Source organism: Geotrypetes seraphini, chromosome 8 (genome assembly GCF_902459505.1).
Source record: "Geotrypetes seraphini chromosome 8, aGeoSer1.1, whole genome shotgun sequence".
Classification (NCBI taxonomy): domain Eukaryota; kingdom Metazoa; phylum Chordata; class Amphibia; order Gymnophiona; family Dermophiidae; genus Geotrypetes; species Geotrypetes seraphini.
Window position 1 is genome coordinate 187,255,108 of NC_047091.1, and position 20,221 is coordinate 187,275,328.

At 47.6% G+C, this 20,221-nt stretch overlaps 1 protein-coding gene across 5 annotated transcripts in view; it reads left to right on the forward strand.

Moving 5' to 3' along the window:
• LOC117364703 (RING finger and transmembrane domain-containing protein 2-like) overlaps positions 1 to 19,690 on the forward strand; it is an 81,299-nt gene extending 61,609 nt beyond the window's left edge. For 4 of the 5 annotated variants that reach the window (XM_033954209.1, XM_033954207.1, XM_033954206.1 and 1 more), the window contains 4 exons: positions 7,189 to 7,338; positions 8,138 to 8,203; positions 14,262 to 14,363; positions 19,132 to 19,690. In XM_033954209.1, the coding sequence (XP_033810100.1) occupies positions 7,189 to 7,338; positions 8,138 to 8,203; positions 14,262 to 14,363; positions 19,132 to 19,266 (453 nt within the window). In that variant the 3' untranslated portion in view covers positions 19,267 to 19,690. The remainder of the gene's footprint in view (positions 1 to 7,188; positions 7,339 to 8,137; positions 8,204 to 14,261; positions 14,364 to 19,131) is intronic. The other variant, XM_033954210.1, reaches the window with a different exon arrangement.
• Positions 19,691 to 20,221: the final 531 nt, after the last annotated feature.

Below are 20,221 nucleotides of genomic sequence, written 5' to 3' on the forward strand. Positions count from 1 at the left end.
CCTGCTGGTTTCTGTTTCCATCAGTAAAAGTGTGTCATAATAAGAGATTCTTAGGAAAATCCTTAGCATTTCAGGCTAGTATAATGAATTCATGTCCCAACTCAGTCTTATTATCTATTCCGAAAAACTCTTAAAACTTATTTGTTTGAAAAATATTTGATTTAATTGCAACTTGTATTTTTTCAGAAACATCTGAGACTTGTGATTGCTATTTATTGTTTGTCCAGCCTTTTCTTACTGTAAACCATGTTTGAGAACTATTTGATCCAATTGCAATTTGTATTTCTCTGAGAAGCATTTGATGTTTGTATTGTAATTCACTGTTTGTCCAGTTTTTTCTTATTGTAAAACCGCCTTGAACTGACAGTTTGGCGGTATATAAGAATAAATTATTATTATTATTACCCGCACAAGCCTCAAAGTCTTTATCCCAGGACAAGCAGGCAGCATATTCTTGACTGATGGGTGACGGCACCGACGGAGCCCCGGTACGGACAATTTTAGAGTGATTGCACTCTAAGAACTTGGAAAGTTATAGTAGGCCGCACCGTGCATGCGCGAGTGCCTTCCCGCCCGACAGAGGCGCGCGGTCCCCAGTTTCTTAGTTTCCGCAGAGCTAAGAAGACGCGTTTTCTTCAATGGCTGTTGAAGACTTTTTTCATATCGCCTTCCCGCTCGCGTAAACCCTTAAGGAAATATTGTTTCCTTCATTTTCTTTTCTTTTATTTTCTTTAAAAAAAAAAAAAAAAAAATTTTTGGGTTTTTTTTTCACTTCTTTCAATTTCGCCCCGGCGGGGCCTGTTGCCACCATCGAGGCCTCGGCCTTCGATTTGGCAGAAGCCGTTTTTACCTTCATGCCCCCTCAACCCGGGTTTAAGAAGTGCCAGCGGTGTGCACAACCAATTTCACTCACTGACCCACACAACTGGTGTCTACAGTGTCTTGGTCCTGACCATCGAGCGTCTACCTGCACCAGCTGTGCGACTTTAAAAAAGAGAACTCTGAAAAATCGGCAGATCCAGCAGCAATTATTGTTTGGTGCCGAGATGTCTGACTCTGCGGCACCGGCACCGACATCAGCCCCGTCTCAGTCGGCACCCACCTCGTCGACACCGCGCGATACCGCGTCGGCGTCGCATCCCTCAGGTAAGCCGGCTAAGAAGCCTTCCCCTTTGGAGCGTCCTCCGGTCTCAGTAGCAGCGAGCCCAGTCCTGCCGACCTCGAGGCGTCCACGGAAGCGCTCCGCGCCAATAGAGGTGAGCCCCTCGACTTCGGGTTCCTCATCCTCGGGGCGTAGAGCGGCACTGCAGGTACCGCAGAAGAAAAAGGCGGTACCAGTGCCTTCGCTGGACGAGCGGATCGCCGCTGTCCTGCAGGTGCAGCTTAAGGAACAGTTGCAACAACTCCTTCCTGCACTTTTGGCACCGAGCCTTCCGGTCCCGGTCCGGTCTGAGCCACCGGTACCGACAGTGGAGCAGCCCCTTCTTTCGGCATCCACTTTGTCGGTACCGCTACATTCTGCTTCCTCGGTCTCCATGCCAGTCCTCGCACCGGAACCGAGAGCTCAACACCAGGCTGTTCAGACTTCGGCACCGATGCAGCCCTTAATGTCTCCCGGTACCGTGTCTATGAGGTCAGGTAAGTCGGCACGCAAATCCCGACACCTGGAACCCTCCACACCGGAATCTCGAGACCGCAGTTTTCAGGTTCGGGATCCTGATCTGTGGGGTGACTCAGAGGACCCTCTTCTCTCTGAAGGGGAATGTTCATCTGGTGATGAGGATCCTTCTGCTTTAGACCCATCCTCTAGACCAGATGTAACCTCTTTCTCATCTTTTTTAAAAGAGATGTGTGACTCTCTCTCTATTCCCTTGGAGGCTGAGTCAAAGAAATCCAAAGCTTTTCTTGATGCACTGGATTTTGACCAACCTCCAAGGGAATATCTCAAATTACCTCTCCATGACATCTTGAGAGAGACGTTTTACAAGAATTTAGAGACACCTTTGACCATATCTGGAGCCCCCCGCAAGTTAGACTCCTTATATAAAGTCATCCCGATTCCTGGGTTTGACAAACCACTACTCCCACATGAGTCTCTATTAGTGGAATCCACTCTAAAGAAATCCACGGGAGCTAGTGTATACGCCTCAGTCCCTCCTGGCAGAGAAGGTAAAGCCATGGACAAATTTGGCAAGAGGTTGTACCAGAATGCGATGTTAGCCAACAGGTCAGGGAATTACGCTTTCCACTTCTCATTCTATCTCAAGCATCTCATACAAAATCTGACTGCTTTTGAGAAGTACCTCCCTGACCGTAAAAAATCTGCCTTTCGCCAAACTTCTTCATCGCTCTTACAACTTCGAAAGTTCATGGTCAGGTCGATCTATGACACCTTTGAGCTGACCTCTCGGGCCACAGCTATGTCGGTGGCCATGCGCCGACTGGCATGGCTCAGAGTGTCAGAACTTGATGTCAATCATCAGGATCGACTGGCTAATGCACCTTGCCTGGGGGATGAGCTGTTTGGAGAATCCATGGACTCCACTACTCAAAAGCTTTCGGCTCATGAAACTAGGTGGGATACTCTCCTCAAAACAAAAAAGAAGACCCCACCTACCAGGCCTTTTCGTCAGCAATCGGCCTACCAGCGTCGATTTGTGGCTCGTCCTTTGCAACCGGCAGCTCAACAACCCAGGCGTCAGAGGCAACAACAAAGGCAAAACACTAGACCTGCACAGCAGCAACAACAGGTGAAGCCTCCTCCTCCACAAAAACCTTCACAACCCTTTTGACTTGGTTCTCCAGGACATAGCCAGTATCCCTCCATCTGCCCATCTTCTGCTGCCTATAGGAGGACGCCTTACTCATTTCATAAGCCGTTGGGAAACCATCACCTCGGACCAGTGGGTCCTCAACACCATCCACCACGGCTACTCTCTCAACTTTCAGACTCTTCCTGACCAAGGTCTACCAAAAGAGTCTGCTTTGAACACTCCTCAGTCTTCCCTCCTTCTTCAAGAGGTTCAATCCCTCCTCCTTCTGAACGCCATAGAGGAAGTTCATCTAGATCAAAAGGGGCAAGGATTCTACTCCCATTATTTTCTAGTTCCCAAAAAGACAGGAGATCTCAGACCCATCCTAGATCTTCGCGATCTAAACAAATGCTTGGTCAAAGAGAAATTCAGAATGCTTTCTCTGGCCACTCTTTACCCTCTTCTCAATCAAGGCGACTGGCTATGTTCCCTCGATCTCAAAGAAGCATACACTCATATACCGGTCAATCTGGCCTCCAGACAGTACCTACGCTTCATGATCAATCGTTGTCATTACCAATACAAGGTGCTGCCCTTCGGTCTTGCCTCCTCTCCAAGAGTGTTCACCAAATGTCTGATTGTGGTGGCTGCCTTTCTACGCTCTCACCACCTTCAGGTCTTTCCTTACCTGGACGACTGATTAATCAAGGCCAATTCATCTCAGACTGTTCTCCTGGCCACCAACCAAACCATCCTGTTTCTTCAACTTCTGGGGTTCGAGATCAATCTACCCAAATCTCATCTCATCCCCACTCAGAGACTTCAATTCATCGGAGCTGTCTTGGACACAGTCCTCATGAGAGCGTTCCTGCCATCCAACCGTCTTCAAACGCTTCAATCTCTATGTCAGCAGGTGCTTCCACAACATTCCATCTCTGCCAAGCAAATGATGATACTCTTGGGTCACATGGCCTCCACAGTTCATGTCACACCCTTCGCATGTCTTCACCTGCGCACTCCTCAATGGACCCTGGCTACCCAGTGGTCCCAAGCGATGGATCCTTGCTCACGTCACATATCTGTGACATCATCTCTTCGTCAGTCTCTACAATGGTGGTTGATATCCTCAAATCTCTCCAGAGGTCTTCTCTTCCATCTACCTCCTCATCAACTTATCATCACCACCGATGCCTCCCCTTACGCCTGGGGAGCTCATTTGAACGAGTTCCAAACTCAAGGACTTTGGACAGCTCAGGAAATGAAGCATCACATCAATTTCCTGGAACTCAGAGCGATGTTTTATGCCCTCAAGGCCTTCCAACATCTTCTCTTTCCTCAAGTCCTCCTGCTGTGCACAGACAATCAAGTTGCAATGTACTACATCAACAAACAGAGTGGGACAGGCTCTCGCCTCTTGTGCCAGGAAGCCCAGAAGATCTGGACTTGGGCCATAAATCACCATCTATTCCTGAAAGCTATCTACATTCAGGGAGAAAAGAATTCCTTAGCGGACAAGCTCAGCAGAATTCTCCAGCCTCACGAGTGGGCACTCGATCCTTTCACTCTACAGTCTATCTTCGCTCAATGGGGCACTCCTCAGATAGACCTTTTTGCAGCTCCTCACAATCACCAGCTGCCCCTTTTTTGCTCCAGACTTTACTCTCCTCACCGTCTGGCAGCGGATGCATTTCTCCTCGACTGGTCCAATCTGTTCCTGTACGCTTTGCCTCCTCTGCCTCTCATGTTGAGAACCTTGTTCAAGCTCAAGAGGGAAGAGCCACCATGATTCTGATTGCTCCGAGGTGGCCCAGGCAACATTGGTTCTCCCTTCTACTTCAACTCAGTTCCAGGGAACCTTTTCTTCTTCCACTGTTTCCTTCTCTGCTTACACAGCATCAGAAGACCCTTCTACATCCCAACCTCCAGTCTCTGCACCTGACAGCTTGGTATCTCTCGGACTGACTTCTCATGATACTCTTTTGTCTCAGCCCGTTCATTCCATTCTAGATGCCTCCAGGAAACCAGCCACTCTGCAATGTTACCATCAGAAGTGGACACGATTTTCTTCCTGGTGTCTTCTTCATCATCTTGATCCCACTTCCCTGGCAGTGGAGACATTGTTGGATTATCTGCTTTCTTTGTCTGACTCTGGCCTTAAGTCTACTTCCATCAGAGTCCACCTCAGTGCCATTGCTGCTTTTCATGAGCCGGTTCATGGAAAACTTCTCTCAGCTCATCCCCTGGTGTCCAGGTTCATGCGGGGTCTTTTCAATGTGAAACCACCTCTTAAAGCCCCTCCTGTTATCTGGGATCTCAATGTGGTTCTTTCCGCCTTAATGAAGCCTCCATTTGAACCTTTGGCTACCATTCCTTTCAAGTTTTTCACTTGGAAAGTACTTTTCCTTATTGCTCTTACCTCTGCCAGGAGGGTCAGTGAGCTACATGCACTAGTTGCAGATCCACCTTTTACGGTCTTTCATCATGACAAGGTGGTTCTGCGTACACATCCAAAGTTTCTCCCTAAGGTTGTCTCTGAATTCCATCTCAACCAATCCATTGTTCTGCCTGTCTTCTTTCCGAAACCTCACTCTCATTCTGGGGAACAGGCTCTGCATACTTTGGATTGTAAGAGGGCTCTAGCTTACTATCTAGAGCAGGGGTGTCAAAGTCCCTCCTCGAGGGCCGGAATCCAGTCGGGTTTTCTGGATTTCCCCAATGAATTTGCATTGAAAGCAGTGCATGCAAATAGATCTCATGCAGATTCATTGGGGAAATCCTGAAAACCCGACTGGATTCTGGCCCTCGAGGACCGACTTTGACACCTGTGATCTAGAGCGTACGAAACCCCACAGATCAGTTTCCCAACTCTTTCTGTCCTTTGATCCGAATAAATTGGGACGTCCTGTTTCTAAACGTACGTTGTCTAATTGGCTGGCAGCGTGCATTTCATTCTGTTATGCTCAGACCGGACTGACACTGGAAGGTTCTGTCATGGCCCATAGAGTCCGAGCGATGGCAGCATCTGTAGCTTTCCTCCGTTCCACTCCTATTGAGGAAATCTGCAAGGCTGCTACTTGGTCCTCAGTTCATACTTTTACATCTCATTATTGTCTGGATGCATTCTCCAGACGGGATGGACACTTCGGCCAATCTGTTTTGCAAAATTTATTTTCCTAATGGCCAACCTTCCCTCCATCCCTCTTTTTGTTAGCTTGGAGGTCACCCATCAGTCAAGAATATGCTGCCTGCTTGTCCTGGGATAAAGCACAGTTACTTACCGTAACAGGTGTTATCCAGGGACAGCAGGCAGATATTCTTGCGTCCCACCCACCTCCCCGGGTTGGCTTCTTAGCTGGCTTATCCTAACTGGGGACCACGCGCCTCTGTCGGGCGGGAAGGCACTCGCGCGTGCGCGGTGCGGCCTACTAGAACTTTCCAAGTTCTTAGAGTGCAATCACTCTAAAATTGTCCGTACCGGGGCTCCGTCGGTGCCGTCACCCATCAGTCAAGAATATCTGCCTGCTGTCCCTGGATAACACCTGTTACGGTAAGTAACTGTGATTTATGATTTTAAAGTGTTTGAGGCTTGTGCAGATGAGGACGGAGCTTGCAGGAATGGGACAGGGACAGAACTTGTGGGCCGAGACAGGAAATGGAGATCCCGCAGGGACTGGGGAAAATTTGTCCCCGTATAATTCTCTTAATATGGTACCTGCGGCAATGGAGGGATTAAGAGTTCCTTCTACAAAGCTGTAGGTGGAGATTTCTACCATGGGCTGGTGAGGGAAATGCTCCAATGCTCATAGGAATTCTGTGAGCATCAAAGCATTTACCTCGCCGGCACACGGTAGAAACCTCTTCCGCAGCTTTGTAAAAGGCAGTGGCAAGTGACTTGCCCAGAGTCACAAGGAGCAGGGCTGGGATTGAACTCACAACCTCAAGGCGCTGAGACCGCAGCTCTAACCACGAGGCCGTTCCCTCCCCTCCCCAGGCCACTCCAGTGTCTTTATTCAATTTACTCCAGAGAACTGTTGATGGGCAAATGCTCAGGAGGAGTGTGTGGCACAGTGGTTGGATCTACAGCCTCAGCACCCTGGGGTTGTGGGTTCAAACCCTGCGCTGCTCCTTGTGACCCTGGGCAAGTCACTTAATCCTCCATAGCTCCAGTTACGTTAGATCGATTGTGAGCCCACCGGGACAGAGAGGGAAAATGCTTGAGTACCTGATTGTAAAAACCGCTTAGATAACCTTGATAGGCGGTATATAAAATCCTAATAAACTTGAAACTTGAACTCTCCCCTTCTGTCGGTAAAAGTATCTGAAACAGAGAAGCATTTGAGCCCTGATAATTTGATTGCACTTACAATCTTACCTCTTTTTAAATAAATATCTGTGTACTGGCTGATGTTTCTGATGGTGATTTTGTGTTTTTCAGGGAAAATTTTACCTGCTAATTGAAGAGCTGAGCCAGCTGTTTCGCACCCTTGTCCCAATTCAGCTGTGGTATAAGTACATTGTAGGCAATGACCCCTCCAGCAGTTACTTTCTGGGTGGAATTCTAATCATACTCTACAGTCTTTGTAAGGTGAGCCCCCCAGCTTCAGCCCTGTGACCCCTGAATACCAATATGCACCTTGTGTAGCAAGGGCCATGCCGAGCCAAGGCAGTTCTGATATTCCCTTTAGCCAGTCTGGATTTCAGCCTTGCATGCACTGGCTTCACTTCATGTATATTCATTGGGGAGATCCTGAAAACCAGACTGGTGAGGGGGAACTTTAGGACTAAGCTGATGTCAGAGTCAGGAGAATTTCTGGGATGCATTTTAACTTTGGCACACTTTCCAACTCTGTGATATTTCACTTTGCCTTCCTGGGCCTCAGTTTACCGTGACAGGACAAATATTGGATTTGATATCTTTTAAGCCGCAAGTCAAGATGGATCTTTTCAAATAAAATTGGCTCATTATGACTAACCTTGTGTATTGCGTGCATTTTCTGGGGGCCCATAAGTGAAAAGAGACCAAGAAGAGAACTGCCTCTTTTACAAAGCAATGGTCACGATTCTCAGACTGAGGTTCACACACAGGAGGTTTGAAGAGCTTCCGTTTTTTATCTTTCTACAACTTTTTAAAATGTAGGTTACCAGGAATTCTTACATAAAAGCTGAAAATCAAACCATCAGATATTGCACTGAATTCTCCTAGACTGAGAGCCCATTGAAAAATAATGTTGGATCTATGGATGCAAAATCTTTTAAACAAATATTAGAAATATTTTCAAAATTGTGCCTCTTATTGCTTCCAATGTGTAACATTGCTTGACAGTTCTTGTAGATTATGGGAACCCGTTAATGCTGTTTGAAACACGTCTGTTTTCTCATTGCAGTCCTTTGATATTTGCGGTCGCATTGGGGGTGTGAGAAAAGCTCTGAAGATCCTCTGTAGTTCTCAGGTGAGTTGGACACGAATCCTCATTGGAAAATAAGTTCAGCTAACCAGAATGTGCAGCAGCAATCAAGCAAGCAGAGGATAGAGCCTGACAGTAGATGAACCATGTGTAGTAACTGTTCCATTCATTCTGCATCCTAAGAACTGTGTCAGACCAAAGGTCCATGAATTCCAGCAGCCTGTTCTCATGGTGGCCAATCCAGTTCCCTAGCACCTTGGTCAAACCTTTTGCAGGCTTCCTCCAGACCTGCCTTGAACCCTGGTGGTCCAGTGGTGAGCCGGAACAGGAAAGATCCCTCCCATATCCTGTCCCAGCTGGCTGTGCACCATCCCGCCTTCTGGACCTCACAAATGCCTACCTTTGACACCCTGGTGGTCCAGTAGTGAATTGAGGCAGAAGCACTCCTCTTATGCTTATGCCATGTAGACCCACTATCGGAAATGGCTGCTGCAATTTCCTGTGGCAGTCTTGCAAGGTTGCCATGGGAGAGGACTGCAATGGTTTCAGGAAGGGGGCACAGAGCTGGCCGGGACAGGACAAGGGATTGCTCCTTTTCTGGTTTACCACTAAACCACCAAGGTTTAAAGTTTAGGGTAGGCCCAGTGAGAGACCTGTTGTGGGCATTGGGAGGGGAGGGGGCTGGGTGCAGACACAGGAAGGACAGGATAGGATGGGGCGGGCTGGAGAGGACAGCTTGGGGAAGGCAAGAATATGGATATCAGGGAAGGGGGAGGAAGGAGAGAGAAAATTAACTATACTTTGAATATAAACTCGGGGTTTTTTTCAAGTCAACCTTTTTCCCCTATTTGGGAGAAAGTTACCTCGGTTTATATTTGGATTGGTTTATATTTGAGTACCGTATTTTCACGTAGATAACGCGCACCCGTGTAAAACGCGCACACGGGTATAGCGCGTGAAAAACACAAATTTATGTACTGAAATTTTTATATACCGCGCACACCCGTATACCGCGCATACTGCCCGACTCTCCTTTCGCCCGCCCCGACTCTCCTCTGGCCACCCCGACTCTCCTTTCGCCCGCCCCGACTCTCCTCTCCCCCTTGAAGTCCTGTCCCCACCCTGAAAGCCTGATGCCCCCCCCCCCCCCCCCGACGTCCAATTCACCCCCCCCCCGCAGGACACGATCGGGGCAAGAGGGAGCTCAAGCCCTCTTGCCCCAGCCAACCGCGGCACCCCCGACACGATCGGGGCAAAAGGGAGCCCAAGCCCTCTTGCTCCGCCGACTCCCCAACTCCCCGACAATATCAGGCCAGGAAGGAGCCCAAGTCCTCCTGGCCCTGGCGACACCCCCCCGCTAGTTGTTCGGGCCAGGAGGGAGCCCAAACCCTCCTGGCCACGGCGACCCCCTACCCCCACCCCGCACTACATTACGGGCAGGAGGGATCCCAGGCCCTCCTGCCCTCGATGCAACCCCCCTCCCCCCAATGACCGCCCCCCCCAAGAACCTCCGACCACCGCCACAGCCGACCCGCGACCCCCCTGGCCGACCCCCACGACACCCCCACCCCGCTTCCCCGTACCTTTGTGTAGTTGGCCGGACAGACGGGAGTCAAACTCGCCTGTCCGGCAGGCAGCCAACGACGGATTGGCCCATCCGTCCCAAAGTTCCGCCTACTGGTGGGGCCTAAGGCGCCTGTGCCAATCAGAATAGGCCCGGGAGCCTTAGGTCCCTCCTGGGGGCGGGGCCTTGGGCACATGGTCGGGTTGGGCCCATCAGAATAGGCCCGGGAGCCTTAGGTCCCTCCTGGGGGCGGGGCCTTGGGCACATGGTCGGGTTGGGCCCATGTGCCTCAGGCCCCGCCCCCAGGTGGGACCTAAGGCTCCCGGACCTATTCTGATTGGCTCAGGCGCCTTAGGCCCCACCAGTAGGCGGAGCTTTGGGACGGATGGGCCAATCCGTCGTTGGCTGCCTGCCGGACAGGCGAGTTTGACTCCCGTCTGTCCGGCCAACTACACAAAGGTATGGGGAAGCGGGGTGGGGGTGTCGTGGGGGTCGGCCAGGGGGGTGGTCGGAGGTTCTTGGGGGGGCGGTCATTGGGGGGAGGGGAGTTTGCGTCGAGGGCAGGAGGGCCTGGGATCCCTCCTGCCCGTAATGTAGTGCGGGGTGGGGGTAGGGGGTCGCCGTGGCCAGGAGGGTTTGGCCTCCCTCCTGGCCCGAACAACTAGGGGAGGGGGGGTCGCCAGGGCCAGGAGGACTTGGGCTCCCTCCTGGCCCGATATTGTCGGGGAGTTGGGGAGTCGGCGGGGCAAGAGGGCTTGAGCTCCCTCTTGCCCCGATCGTGTCGGGGGTGCCGCGGTTGGCTGGGGCAAGAGGACTTGAGCTCCCTCTTGCCCCGATCGTGTCGGGACCGCCAAGAGGAAGCAGCAGGACACCGGTAGGAGGTTCTACATGATGGGGGGGGTCGGGAGGCTGTGGGGGTGCGAGCGGTCCTTCATTGTGGGGGTGCGGGTGCGGGTGGGAGTGCGTGCGAGCAGTCCTTCGGGGTGGGGGTGTGGGTGTGTGCGAGCAGTCCTTCGGGGTGGGGGTGCGAGCGGTCCTGCGGGGGGGGGGGGGTGAATCGGACGTCGGGTGGGGGAACTATGTAAAAAAAATTTTTGTACAACGCGCTCACGCGTATAACGTGCAAGGGTATGCGCGGTACGTAAAAACAACGTATAACGCGCGCGTTATATGCGAGAAAATACGGTAATTGAAACGTGTCGGGAGGGGTGTGTGCTGCGCGAAAAGCTAAGTTAAGTTTAGAATTAAATTTAAAATTAAAACATATTAAAGGTTCATAAAGATATAAAGTAAATGCGGAGGACCTATGAGGATTGATGCTATTAGCAATCTGAGGATTATGAATATGACGTGTTTTGAATACGAGCTGCTTTAGGAGTTTAAAGTTCATTTATGCATACTGATCATGTGCATCTCTATCATATCTCCCCTCTCCTCCAAAATAAACATCTGGATTACTGTAATGCTCTTTTCTGTGGACTTCCAAAAGGGCTTTGCAAGTGGCTCAGAATGCAGCAGCAAGGGTGATTGGAGGGAACTCCTTTGCCAATGTAACATAGTAAATGATGGCAGATAAAGACCCGAGTGGTCCATCCAGTCTGCCCCAGCCATACATGCTCCATAAATTAATTTAGTTTAAACGGTCTTTTTTTGTAGATATTTCTGGGCCAGAAACCCTGAGCCCTGCCCAGTAGTGTGCTTAGGTTCCATCTACTAGAGTCTCCATCAAAGCTCACAGTCCATTTTATCCATCCCAGCCCTCAAAACCCTCCCCAGCCCGTCCTCAACTGAATGTCCATATATGGGGCACAGGCCATGCAAGCCTGCCCAGTACTGGCCATAGTTCCTTCAATGTATACCCATTATATTCTGATTCTAGATCCTCTGTGTTCATCCCACGCTTGTTTGAACTCCGTCACCGTTTTCTTCTCCACTACCTCCCTCGGGAGCACATTCCAGGCATTGTACACAATATTCTAAATGAGGTCTCACCAGGGTCTTATACAGAGGCATCAATCCCTCCTTTATCCTACTAAAAACATGTTTAAATGCTGGCACCCAACTTAGGCGTGCTTTGGGCAAATTCTGTAAATGTGAATGCAACATTTTGGAATGCCTCAAACACACTTCTAGCTATACCCTCTTAACAAATGCTTGCAATTGTAGTTAGGCACTTCGTTTGGTAAAATAGCGTGCAGCCCCTGTACAGGTCATTGGTGAGGCCCCACCTGGAGTATTGCGTTCAGTTTTGGAGACCGTATCTGGCGAAAGACGTAAGAAGAGTTGAAGCGGTCCAGAGGAGGGCGATGAAAATGATAGGAGGCTTGTGCCAGAAGACGTATGAGGAGAGACTGGAAACTCTGAATATGTATACCCTAGAGGAAAGGAGAGACAGGGGAGATATGATTCAGACGTTCAAATACTTAGAGTATTAACGTAGAACAAAATATTTTCCAGAGAAAGGAAAATGGTAAAACCAGACGACATAATTTGAGGTTGAGGGGTGGTAGATTCAGGGGCAATGTTAGGAAATTCTACTTTACGGAGAGGGTGGTGGATGCCTGGAATGCGCTCCCGAGAGAGGTGGTGGAGAGTAAAACTGTGACTGAGTTCAAAGAAGCGTGGGATGAACACAGAGGATTTAGAATCAGAAAATAATATTAAAGATTGAACTAGGCCAGTTACTGGGCAGACTTGTACGGTCTGTGTCTGTGCATGGCCGTTTGGAGGAGGATGGGCAGGGGAGGGCTTCAATGGCTGGGAGGGTGTAGATGGGCTGGAGTAAGTCTTAACAGAGATTTCGGCAGTTGGAACCCAAGCACAGTACCAGGTAAAGCTTTGGATTCTTGCCCAGAAATAGCTAAGAAGAAAAAAAAAAAAAATTTAGATTGACTCAGATTGGACAGACTGGATGGACCATTCGGGTCTTTATCTGCCGTCATCTACTATGTTACTATGTTACTAGCGAGATGCGCACAGAAATTTTTAGGGCTGCCATTTAACATCAATGGTGATGGGTTGTTAGCCCTCAGTTATTGATGTTTCTAAGCTCATTAGTCATCTCTGACGCATGCATAAAGCTGGACACAGATATTTGGGCCTGATTAAACAAGTGTAGAATCCAGGGGGGGTGGGGGGGGTGTTATAGTCCATGTAAATTGTAGGCAGATGACAATAAAAATATTACACAATACCAACTAATCCATCCATAAGAACATAAGACTAGCCCATCAAGCCCAGTGGCCCATTCTCACAGTGGCCCAAAACTCAAAGTGTAGCAACATTCCATGCTACTGATCCAGGGCAAGCAGAGGCTTCCCCCATGTCTTCATAACAGACTGTGGACTTCTCCTCCAGGAATTTGTCCAAACCTCACATCCACTTAAATTGATATCTTCCTCCAAGTTCCATAACTCTAGCAGAAACAGCTGTGTGTTTAGATGTTTTCTAAGCTGAGAAATATCACTAAACAATCATAAGTGTATTAGCTCACCTTGTTGTGAACCGCCTAGAACTTTTTCGGTATGGCGGTATATAAGAATAAAATTATTATTATTATTATTATAAGTTTACAGACAACATATTCCACATTAATAGGCCAACAGAAAAAGCAGCCCTCCTGGTCTGTTGATTTAAACTGACAAACTGAGGTGGTTGCAACACCTGCCTGAAATGAAAAGAAGATATTCCACAAATTGTCTGATGAATAAGCATCAAGATGTTGAATTTACTGTAATTCTGTAGACATCTGTTTTTGAAAACGCAGTGATATGCTCAAACATAGTCACCCCTGTTATCAGTCTTGCTGCAGCATTCTGGATTACCGTATTTTCACCCATATACCGTGCACCCGTGTAAAACGCACACACGGGTATAGTGCGCGGGGAACAGAAATTTATGTAAAAAAATTTTACTATAGCGCGCACACGCGTATACCGCCCCGACTCTCCTCTCGCTACCCTGACTCTCCTTTCCGAAGGACCACTCGCAGAAAGGGCGGGACTGCCAGAGGAGGAAGCAGCGCACGCAGGGCTCAGAGAAGGGGCAGGACTGCCGGCAGAGGAAGCAGCTGGGCTCACTGGCATCCGGAAACAACGGTAGGCAGCTTCTCCATGCGGGAGGGGGAGGGGGGAGGCTGTGGGGGTGCGAGCGGTCCTTCGGGGCGGGGTGTGAGCGGTCCTTCGGGGTGATGAATCGGACGTCGGGGGGGGGGAACTATGTAAAAAAAAATTTGTACAACGCGCTCATGCGTATAACGCGCATGGTTATGCACGGTTTGTAAAATTGTGTATAACGCACGCATTATATGCGTGAAAATATGGTATTTGAAGATCCTTATTGCGACTTCAGACTCTGGAGTGTAAGATTATCTTGCTGAAGCACACACATTGGGGGTCATTTTTGCCATAAGAAGGGAAAGGTCTTAGTGATTTGTTTCAGTCTATGCAGCCCCTGTTTCTCGATTCATTTGTAATGTTTGTTCCTCTCTCTTTCTACTTCTCCACGTGCATTGCATATGTGCTTGGTGCTTCCGGACAGAGCTATGCCATCCGTGCTACCAGCCAGCAGTGCGCCGAAGCAGGCGATATCTGTGCCATATGCCAGGCAGAGTTCAAGGAGCCCTTATCCCTGATGTGCCAGGTAAGAGCCATGTTGTAGGACGACATTCAGACAGAAGGAAAGTGGTACAATGAATTTGCGACCATGCATTTGCAACTTGGGGTAAATGCAGAGCAGCAATGTTTGCCATTTAAGTCAAAATTAATATTTGTAGCAAGTTTACAAGTTTTATTTTTACTTGATATATCGCAATTCAAGGGAAATATCAATGTGAGAGAAAAGAAAAGAATAGATAAGAATACCTAGATCAGGGGTGTCCAATGTCAGTCCTCGAGGGCCGCAATCCAGTCGGGTTTTCAGGATTTCCCCAATGAATATGCATGAGATCTATTAGCATACAATGAAAGCAGTTCATGCAAATAGACCTCATGTATATTCATTGGGGAAATCCTGAAAATCTGACTGGACTGCGGCCCTCGAGGACCGACATTGGACACCCCTGACCTAGATGATAACTTTCAGAAGAATCTGCACCATTTAATAGGAAGGTAGACGAGAAAAAAAATGAACAGTTAAGCGCGTATCTGTATCCTGCATTCAGAGTCTCATTCTATAAATGAGGGATGATCAGAATGAAATCAGGAATTGTAAACGTTGTTGAAGAGAGAGGTTTTTAGATTAGCTTTACATTTTTAGAGAGGTTTCTAACTTAAATTGAAGAGGTAAAGAGTTCCTTAATGAAGGGCCAGTAACGGAAAAGATTGAAGAGCGAATGAAGTCGTGTATAAGATGAATAGCCTAAATGAAGGCTAGCAATGCAATGGGCAATGGCTAATGAGTAGCAGCGCAATCAGATTGATGCGTTCAGCTAGAGCAGGGATAGGCAATTCCGATCCTCGAGAGCCGGAGCCAGGTCAGGTTTTCAGGATCTCCACCATGAATATGTATGAGATAGATTTGCTTGCACTGCCTCCTTGAGATGCAAATCCTGAAAACCTGACCTGGCTCCGGCTCTCGAGGACTGGCTGGAAAATGAATGGCCAGTTTGTCCTGAGGACCCCCTCATCTACAGGGAGAGAGGAGAGGTTTATAGGCATACAGCTTCAGTCTCGGTGCAGTTTCTAAACTAAAACTTAGCTTTGTATACCGGTTAACAGTAACTAAAAAAACACTTAAAAAAGTAACAATCAGAAAATATTAATATGACTAGTTTCCAAAGTGTTTGGCAAATAAAATAGTTTTTAAAGATTTGCGAAAAAGTTGAAAAGGGCCAAGACCCCTTAAAATAAGAGGAAGTTTCTGCTGGTTAACTCCTGTTATTTTATAAAGACCCACGGAGGGTCAATTTTGATATAACGCCCAAGTCCATTCATAGGAGCTGCATATAGGAACACGAGAGGGTGGAGTTTTGGGTGGAATGGAGACAGTTGCAACGTGTGTGCTTATTTTATGAAATACATGGGCACGTACATTGGGTGCATGCACACATTTCCACACTGGCACAGGTTCTAGGAGGCTGTTTTATAAAGGCACAATAGTGTCTTTTTTTTGTTTGTTTTTAACTGGAAAAACTTTTACTTTTATTGAAAAGAAAACCAATGGAAACACAGAAAGACATCAAAGCAAGCATCAATAGAACCAACTCCAATACAGATGAGTACAAAAAGCTCAATTACAGTCAACAGTTAACCACTGTAACCCCCCCCCCCTCCCGACTTGCCAAATATAACCCTAGTTATAAATATACACGCAATCCCAAGGTAATTGCCAAGCACAGAAGCCCAACCCACAAGTGGTAAATCTCCCCCATATGCAGTAAAATTTAGAAAGAGTGCCATGTCTAAGCGCCATGAGCCTATACATCATCAAACACCAATCAGGCTGTTCAGGGTTCTTCCAGTTGGCAGCTAGAACCAGGCGCGCTGCTTGTGAAACACAACTTGACAAAGCTGAACTCTCTTTTACCTTTCTAAAACATAATTGAATATATTCATGTAAATGACCTCCAGCCCTGCTAAAGTATAAGTAAGGATCCTGCCAGACGAGTGTCTGAAACATTGCATCTATTAGCCACAAAAACTCTCTCCTTTCTCAAAATAGATCTTCAGATTATCCCTTATTCGAAAACTGAGCAGTTAAACTCGTAGAAGCTGACCTGGCTCAGTGGGTTAAGGCTGCTTCAAAGTCTTTCCCAGGTGGTGTGTTATGTTGAGAAACCCCAGCACAAATTCTTTGGAGGAGAGTATGGCATAGTGGTTAAAGCTACATCCTCAGCCCCCTGAGGTTGTGGGTTCAAACCCTGGGCAAGTCACTTAATCCTCCCATTGTCCCAGGTACATTACATAGATTGTGAACCCACCGGGACAGAAATGTAAAGCACTTTGAGTGTGGTTGTAAAACTACAAAAAGGTGATATCTAAGTCCCTGTCCCTTTCTCCTTTTATACCTGGCACATTGCAAACACTCCAAGATCTCATGTCCTTCAACTCCAGCTCGGTCATGTTTCTGGTCACACCATTCTCAGCTGCAGAGTAGGGGGTTAATTATATGAGCGTATTCAATGATATGGTTTATATTTCATATTAGGAGTCCACATAGATTGGCCTTTAGTAATAAAGGCGTCTTCTCACATTGGCACCCTCAGAATGGGGGAGATCGCACAACAAATCTAACATTGTAAATAGAGCGCTGAGCATGCCTGATCGACAGCAGTGTGTAGCACAAACACTACCTTGCAGCTGCTTCACAAATGAATTTCAGCACAGCAAGAGCAGTGGTTTTGTTTGGAGTTGCCATTCCTCCGCTAATCCTTCGCCACAAGCCCCAGGAGTGACAGTATCCATAACAAAGCGTTGCCTGTCACTTAACATTTCAACCTGGGGACAAATATGCACACCCTGGGAATCTGTTCTTGTGTCTGGACTGGGATGGATGCAGTGGAGGTGCACTTTTTCGACTACTTTGTTCTGGCCATTGTGACATGATAAAAGGATCTGAAAACTTTTCTATTCTGCAATGCGTACACTTAGCTCCTTCTCCCAGGCCTGATACATACATCTAGTTCTCCTCTCTCCCCAGCTGTAATGTAATGTAATGTAATTTATTTCTTATATACCGCTACATCCGTTAGGTTCTAAGCGGTTTACAGAAAATATACATTAAGATTAGAAATAAGAAAGGTACTTGAAAAATTCCCTTACTGTCCCGAAGGCTCACAATCTAACTAAAGTACCTGGAGGGTAATAGAGAAGTGAAAAGTAGAGTTAGAGGAAAAATAAAAATAAAATAAAATAAACATTTTAACAAGACAGCATTGATCTAAATACTTTGGAAGGTAGAAGAGAGGAGAGAAAGGAATAGAAGCAGAAGGGGGAGCCGTTGAACAGTAGAATTCTGGAGAAATTTAAATGATAGAAATAGAACAAAACAAAGACAAAAGGCAAAACAATAGATAAGATTAAAGATAAATCATAAGCTGGAAAGAAAAATAAAATAAAACTTTGTCTTCAATCCACGGTTTCAGCGTCAGTGATGAAGTGGAGCAAGTAAGTTTAGGAGGAGCGATTGACGTTTCCAGAAAGGGCTTCTTCAGGGAAGAGACTTGGCCGACAGTCCCAGGATGCCTATGTCTCCTCCCCTGCGATGTTCTCCCATCCATGCATTCCCTCCCAGACACACTGCCCGTGCCCCAGCCGCTCCAAGGAGGCTGCCCCAGATGTCTCCCTGGACAGCTGTTTGGATGGGACGGACTGAATGTAGACATTCCACCTTTTCTTCAAACCTACCCCTCTATCCTATGAATTATTGTAGCTCTTCCCCTTTCTTTCCCCACTGTCCCTCACTCTTTTTCGCAAAGATTGTAATTCCGCTTAGATGTTATTTTATAAGCAGGATAACAAATCCCAAATAAACTTGGATTTTTTCAAATAAAGAAAAAGTTGTGTGCTAGTTGGCTGTTTATCATTGGCTTATTAATTAAATGTAGTTTTTTATACTCTGTTACTTTTCAGGAAAAATACAGCTGAAATGTTCCTTCCATGTTCTGCTTCTAGTATGGAATGTAGGAAATTAGCAAGTGACAGATTGGGCCCAGACCAAAGGTCTCCCAAGTCCGGTATTCTGTTTCCAGAATGACCAATCCAGGTCCCAAGTACCTCGCAGGATCCCTGGAAGTAGCAACAAGCCATGAATCCCAAACCAGGTTTTAAGGATGACTATTTATGAGAGAGATTTCCATGCATACAAATCTCTTCTCATTAATATTGCTTGTCGATATCCTGGAAATCTGGCTGGCTGGGGAGTCCCCAGGACAGGTTTGGGATAGAGATCTGCACAGGAACGGGGATCGCGGGAATCTCGCAGGGGTTCCGCGGTAATCCCCCCTAACCCATGGGGACCCCCCTCTGGCCCATGGGACTCCCACGGGGACCCCCCTCTAGCTAACGGGACTCCCACAGGGATGGAAGGCTTTGGAAACAGGGTTCGTCCATATAATATAATGGACACATCAGCCTTAGTAAAAGAGGGGGTTTATAAGTTAATTACCTGAACAGAAAACAAAAAAAGGGTTCCACAAGGAAAACAGCAGCGCAGACACAAAAGAAACTGTGGAATTGATGATCCTGTCAGAAGTAATTACTGCTTTTAATGGGGACGGGCGGGGATGGAGGTAATTCCTTGCGGGGACGGGTGGGGACGGAGAGGATCCTGGCGGGAACGGGAGGGGATGGGTGGGATTTCTGTCCCCGCGCAACTCTCTAGTTTGGGAACCACTGGTTTATGAGCTTCTTGAAATGTTTAGGCAACGCTTCATTAACTGTGACATCACTGCTTGGTTTTGTCTCCACAGCATGTGTTCTGTGAAGAGTGCTTGTGCCTGTGGTTTGACAGGGAGAGGACCTGTCCACTCTGCCGTGCCGTCGCTGTGGAATCGTTGTGCCTCTGGAGGGATGGTACCACCTCAGCTCATTTCCAGATTTATTAGCAACCCAAGAAGGGAATCTCAGGCGGGTTACGAGTGGTCACAGAAAACTGTCAGTTATTTCTTTCCTTTTTTCCTCAGTATTGGAGGAGTGAGGGGCTGGCTATAGGCCTTCCTTTCACTGCCACTTCGAGACTTGAGCCATGGGTTGTTGTTGCCTTGTGGCAAATAAGGAATCTGAGCCAAACTGTTAACACAAAGAGAGGACCCCTGACTAAGGATATTTGGTGATGCCCCTACTTTGGGCATGTTGCGCCTTTTCATTCAGTGCAAAAGTTATTACTTCAGACAGACATAGCTGATTTTGCAAAGTATGTCTTGGCTTTCTTTTCTGATTTTTGCCTTCATTACACAGAAAACTGTACCAATAATACAGTTATATTGAAGAATCATCCTTTATTAAAGTGATGCTGGAGTAGGTATTTCATATGGTTTGTATTTATTTATTTATTTATTTTTAATTGTGGAGAAAGTCCATTCAAAGCATTTCAGGGAACACCAAGCCAGCAAGTCTTGTGAATGCATCAAAATGACTTCTAAGCTCCCCAGCCCTTTGTTGACGTGACTCTCAAGCTTCCCAGCCTTTCATGGACATGATATGCAAGCTCCCCAGCTTTTTGTGGACACTTCTTACAAGCGCCCCAGTCCTTTGTTGATGTGACTGTCAAGCTTCCCAGCCTTTCATGGACATGATATGCAAGCTCCCCAGCTTTTTGTGGACACTTCTTACAAGCGCCCCAGTCCTTTGTTGATGTGACTGTCAAGCTTCCCAGCCTTTCATGGACATGATATCCAAGCTCCCCAGCCATTTGTGGACATGGCTCCCAGACTCCCCCAGCCCTTCCACTGAACCAGTCTCCAACCCAGCCCCCTACATCCAAGATCCTGCCACTTAACTGATTTCTCAGTCCTTCATACACATTCATAATGTAGCAATGAGCTTCAAACACAGAAGATA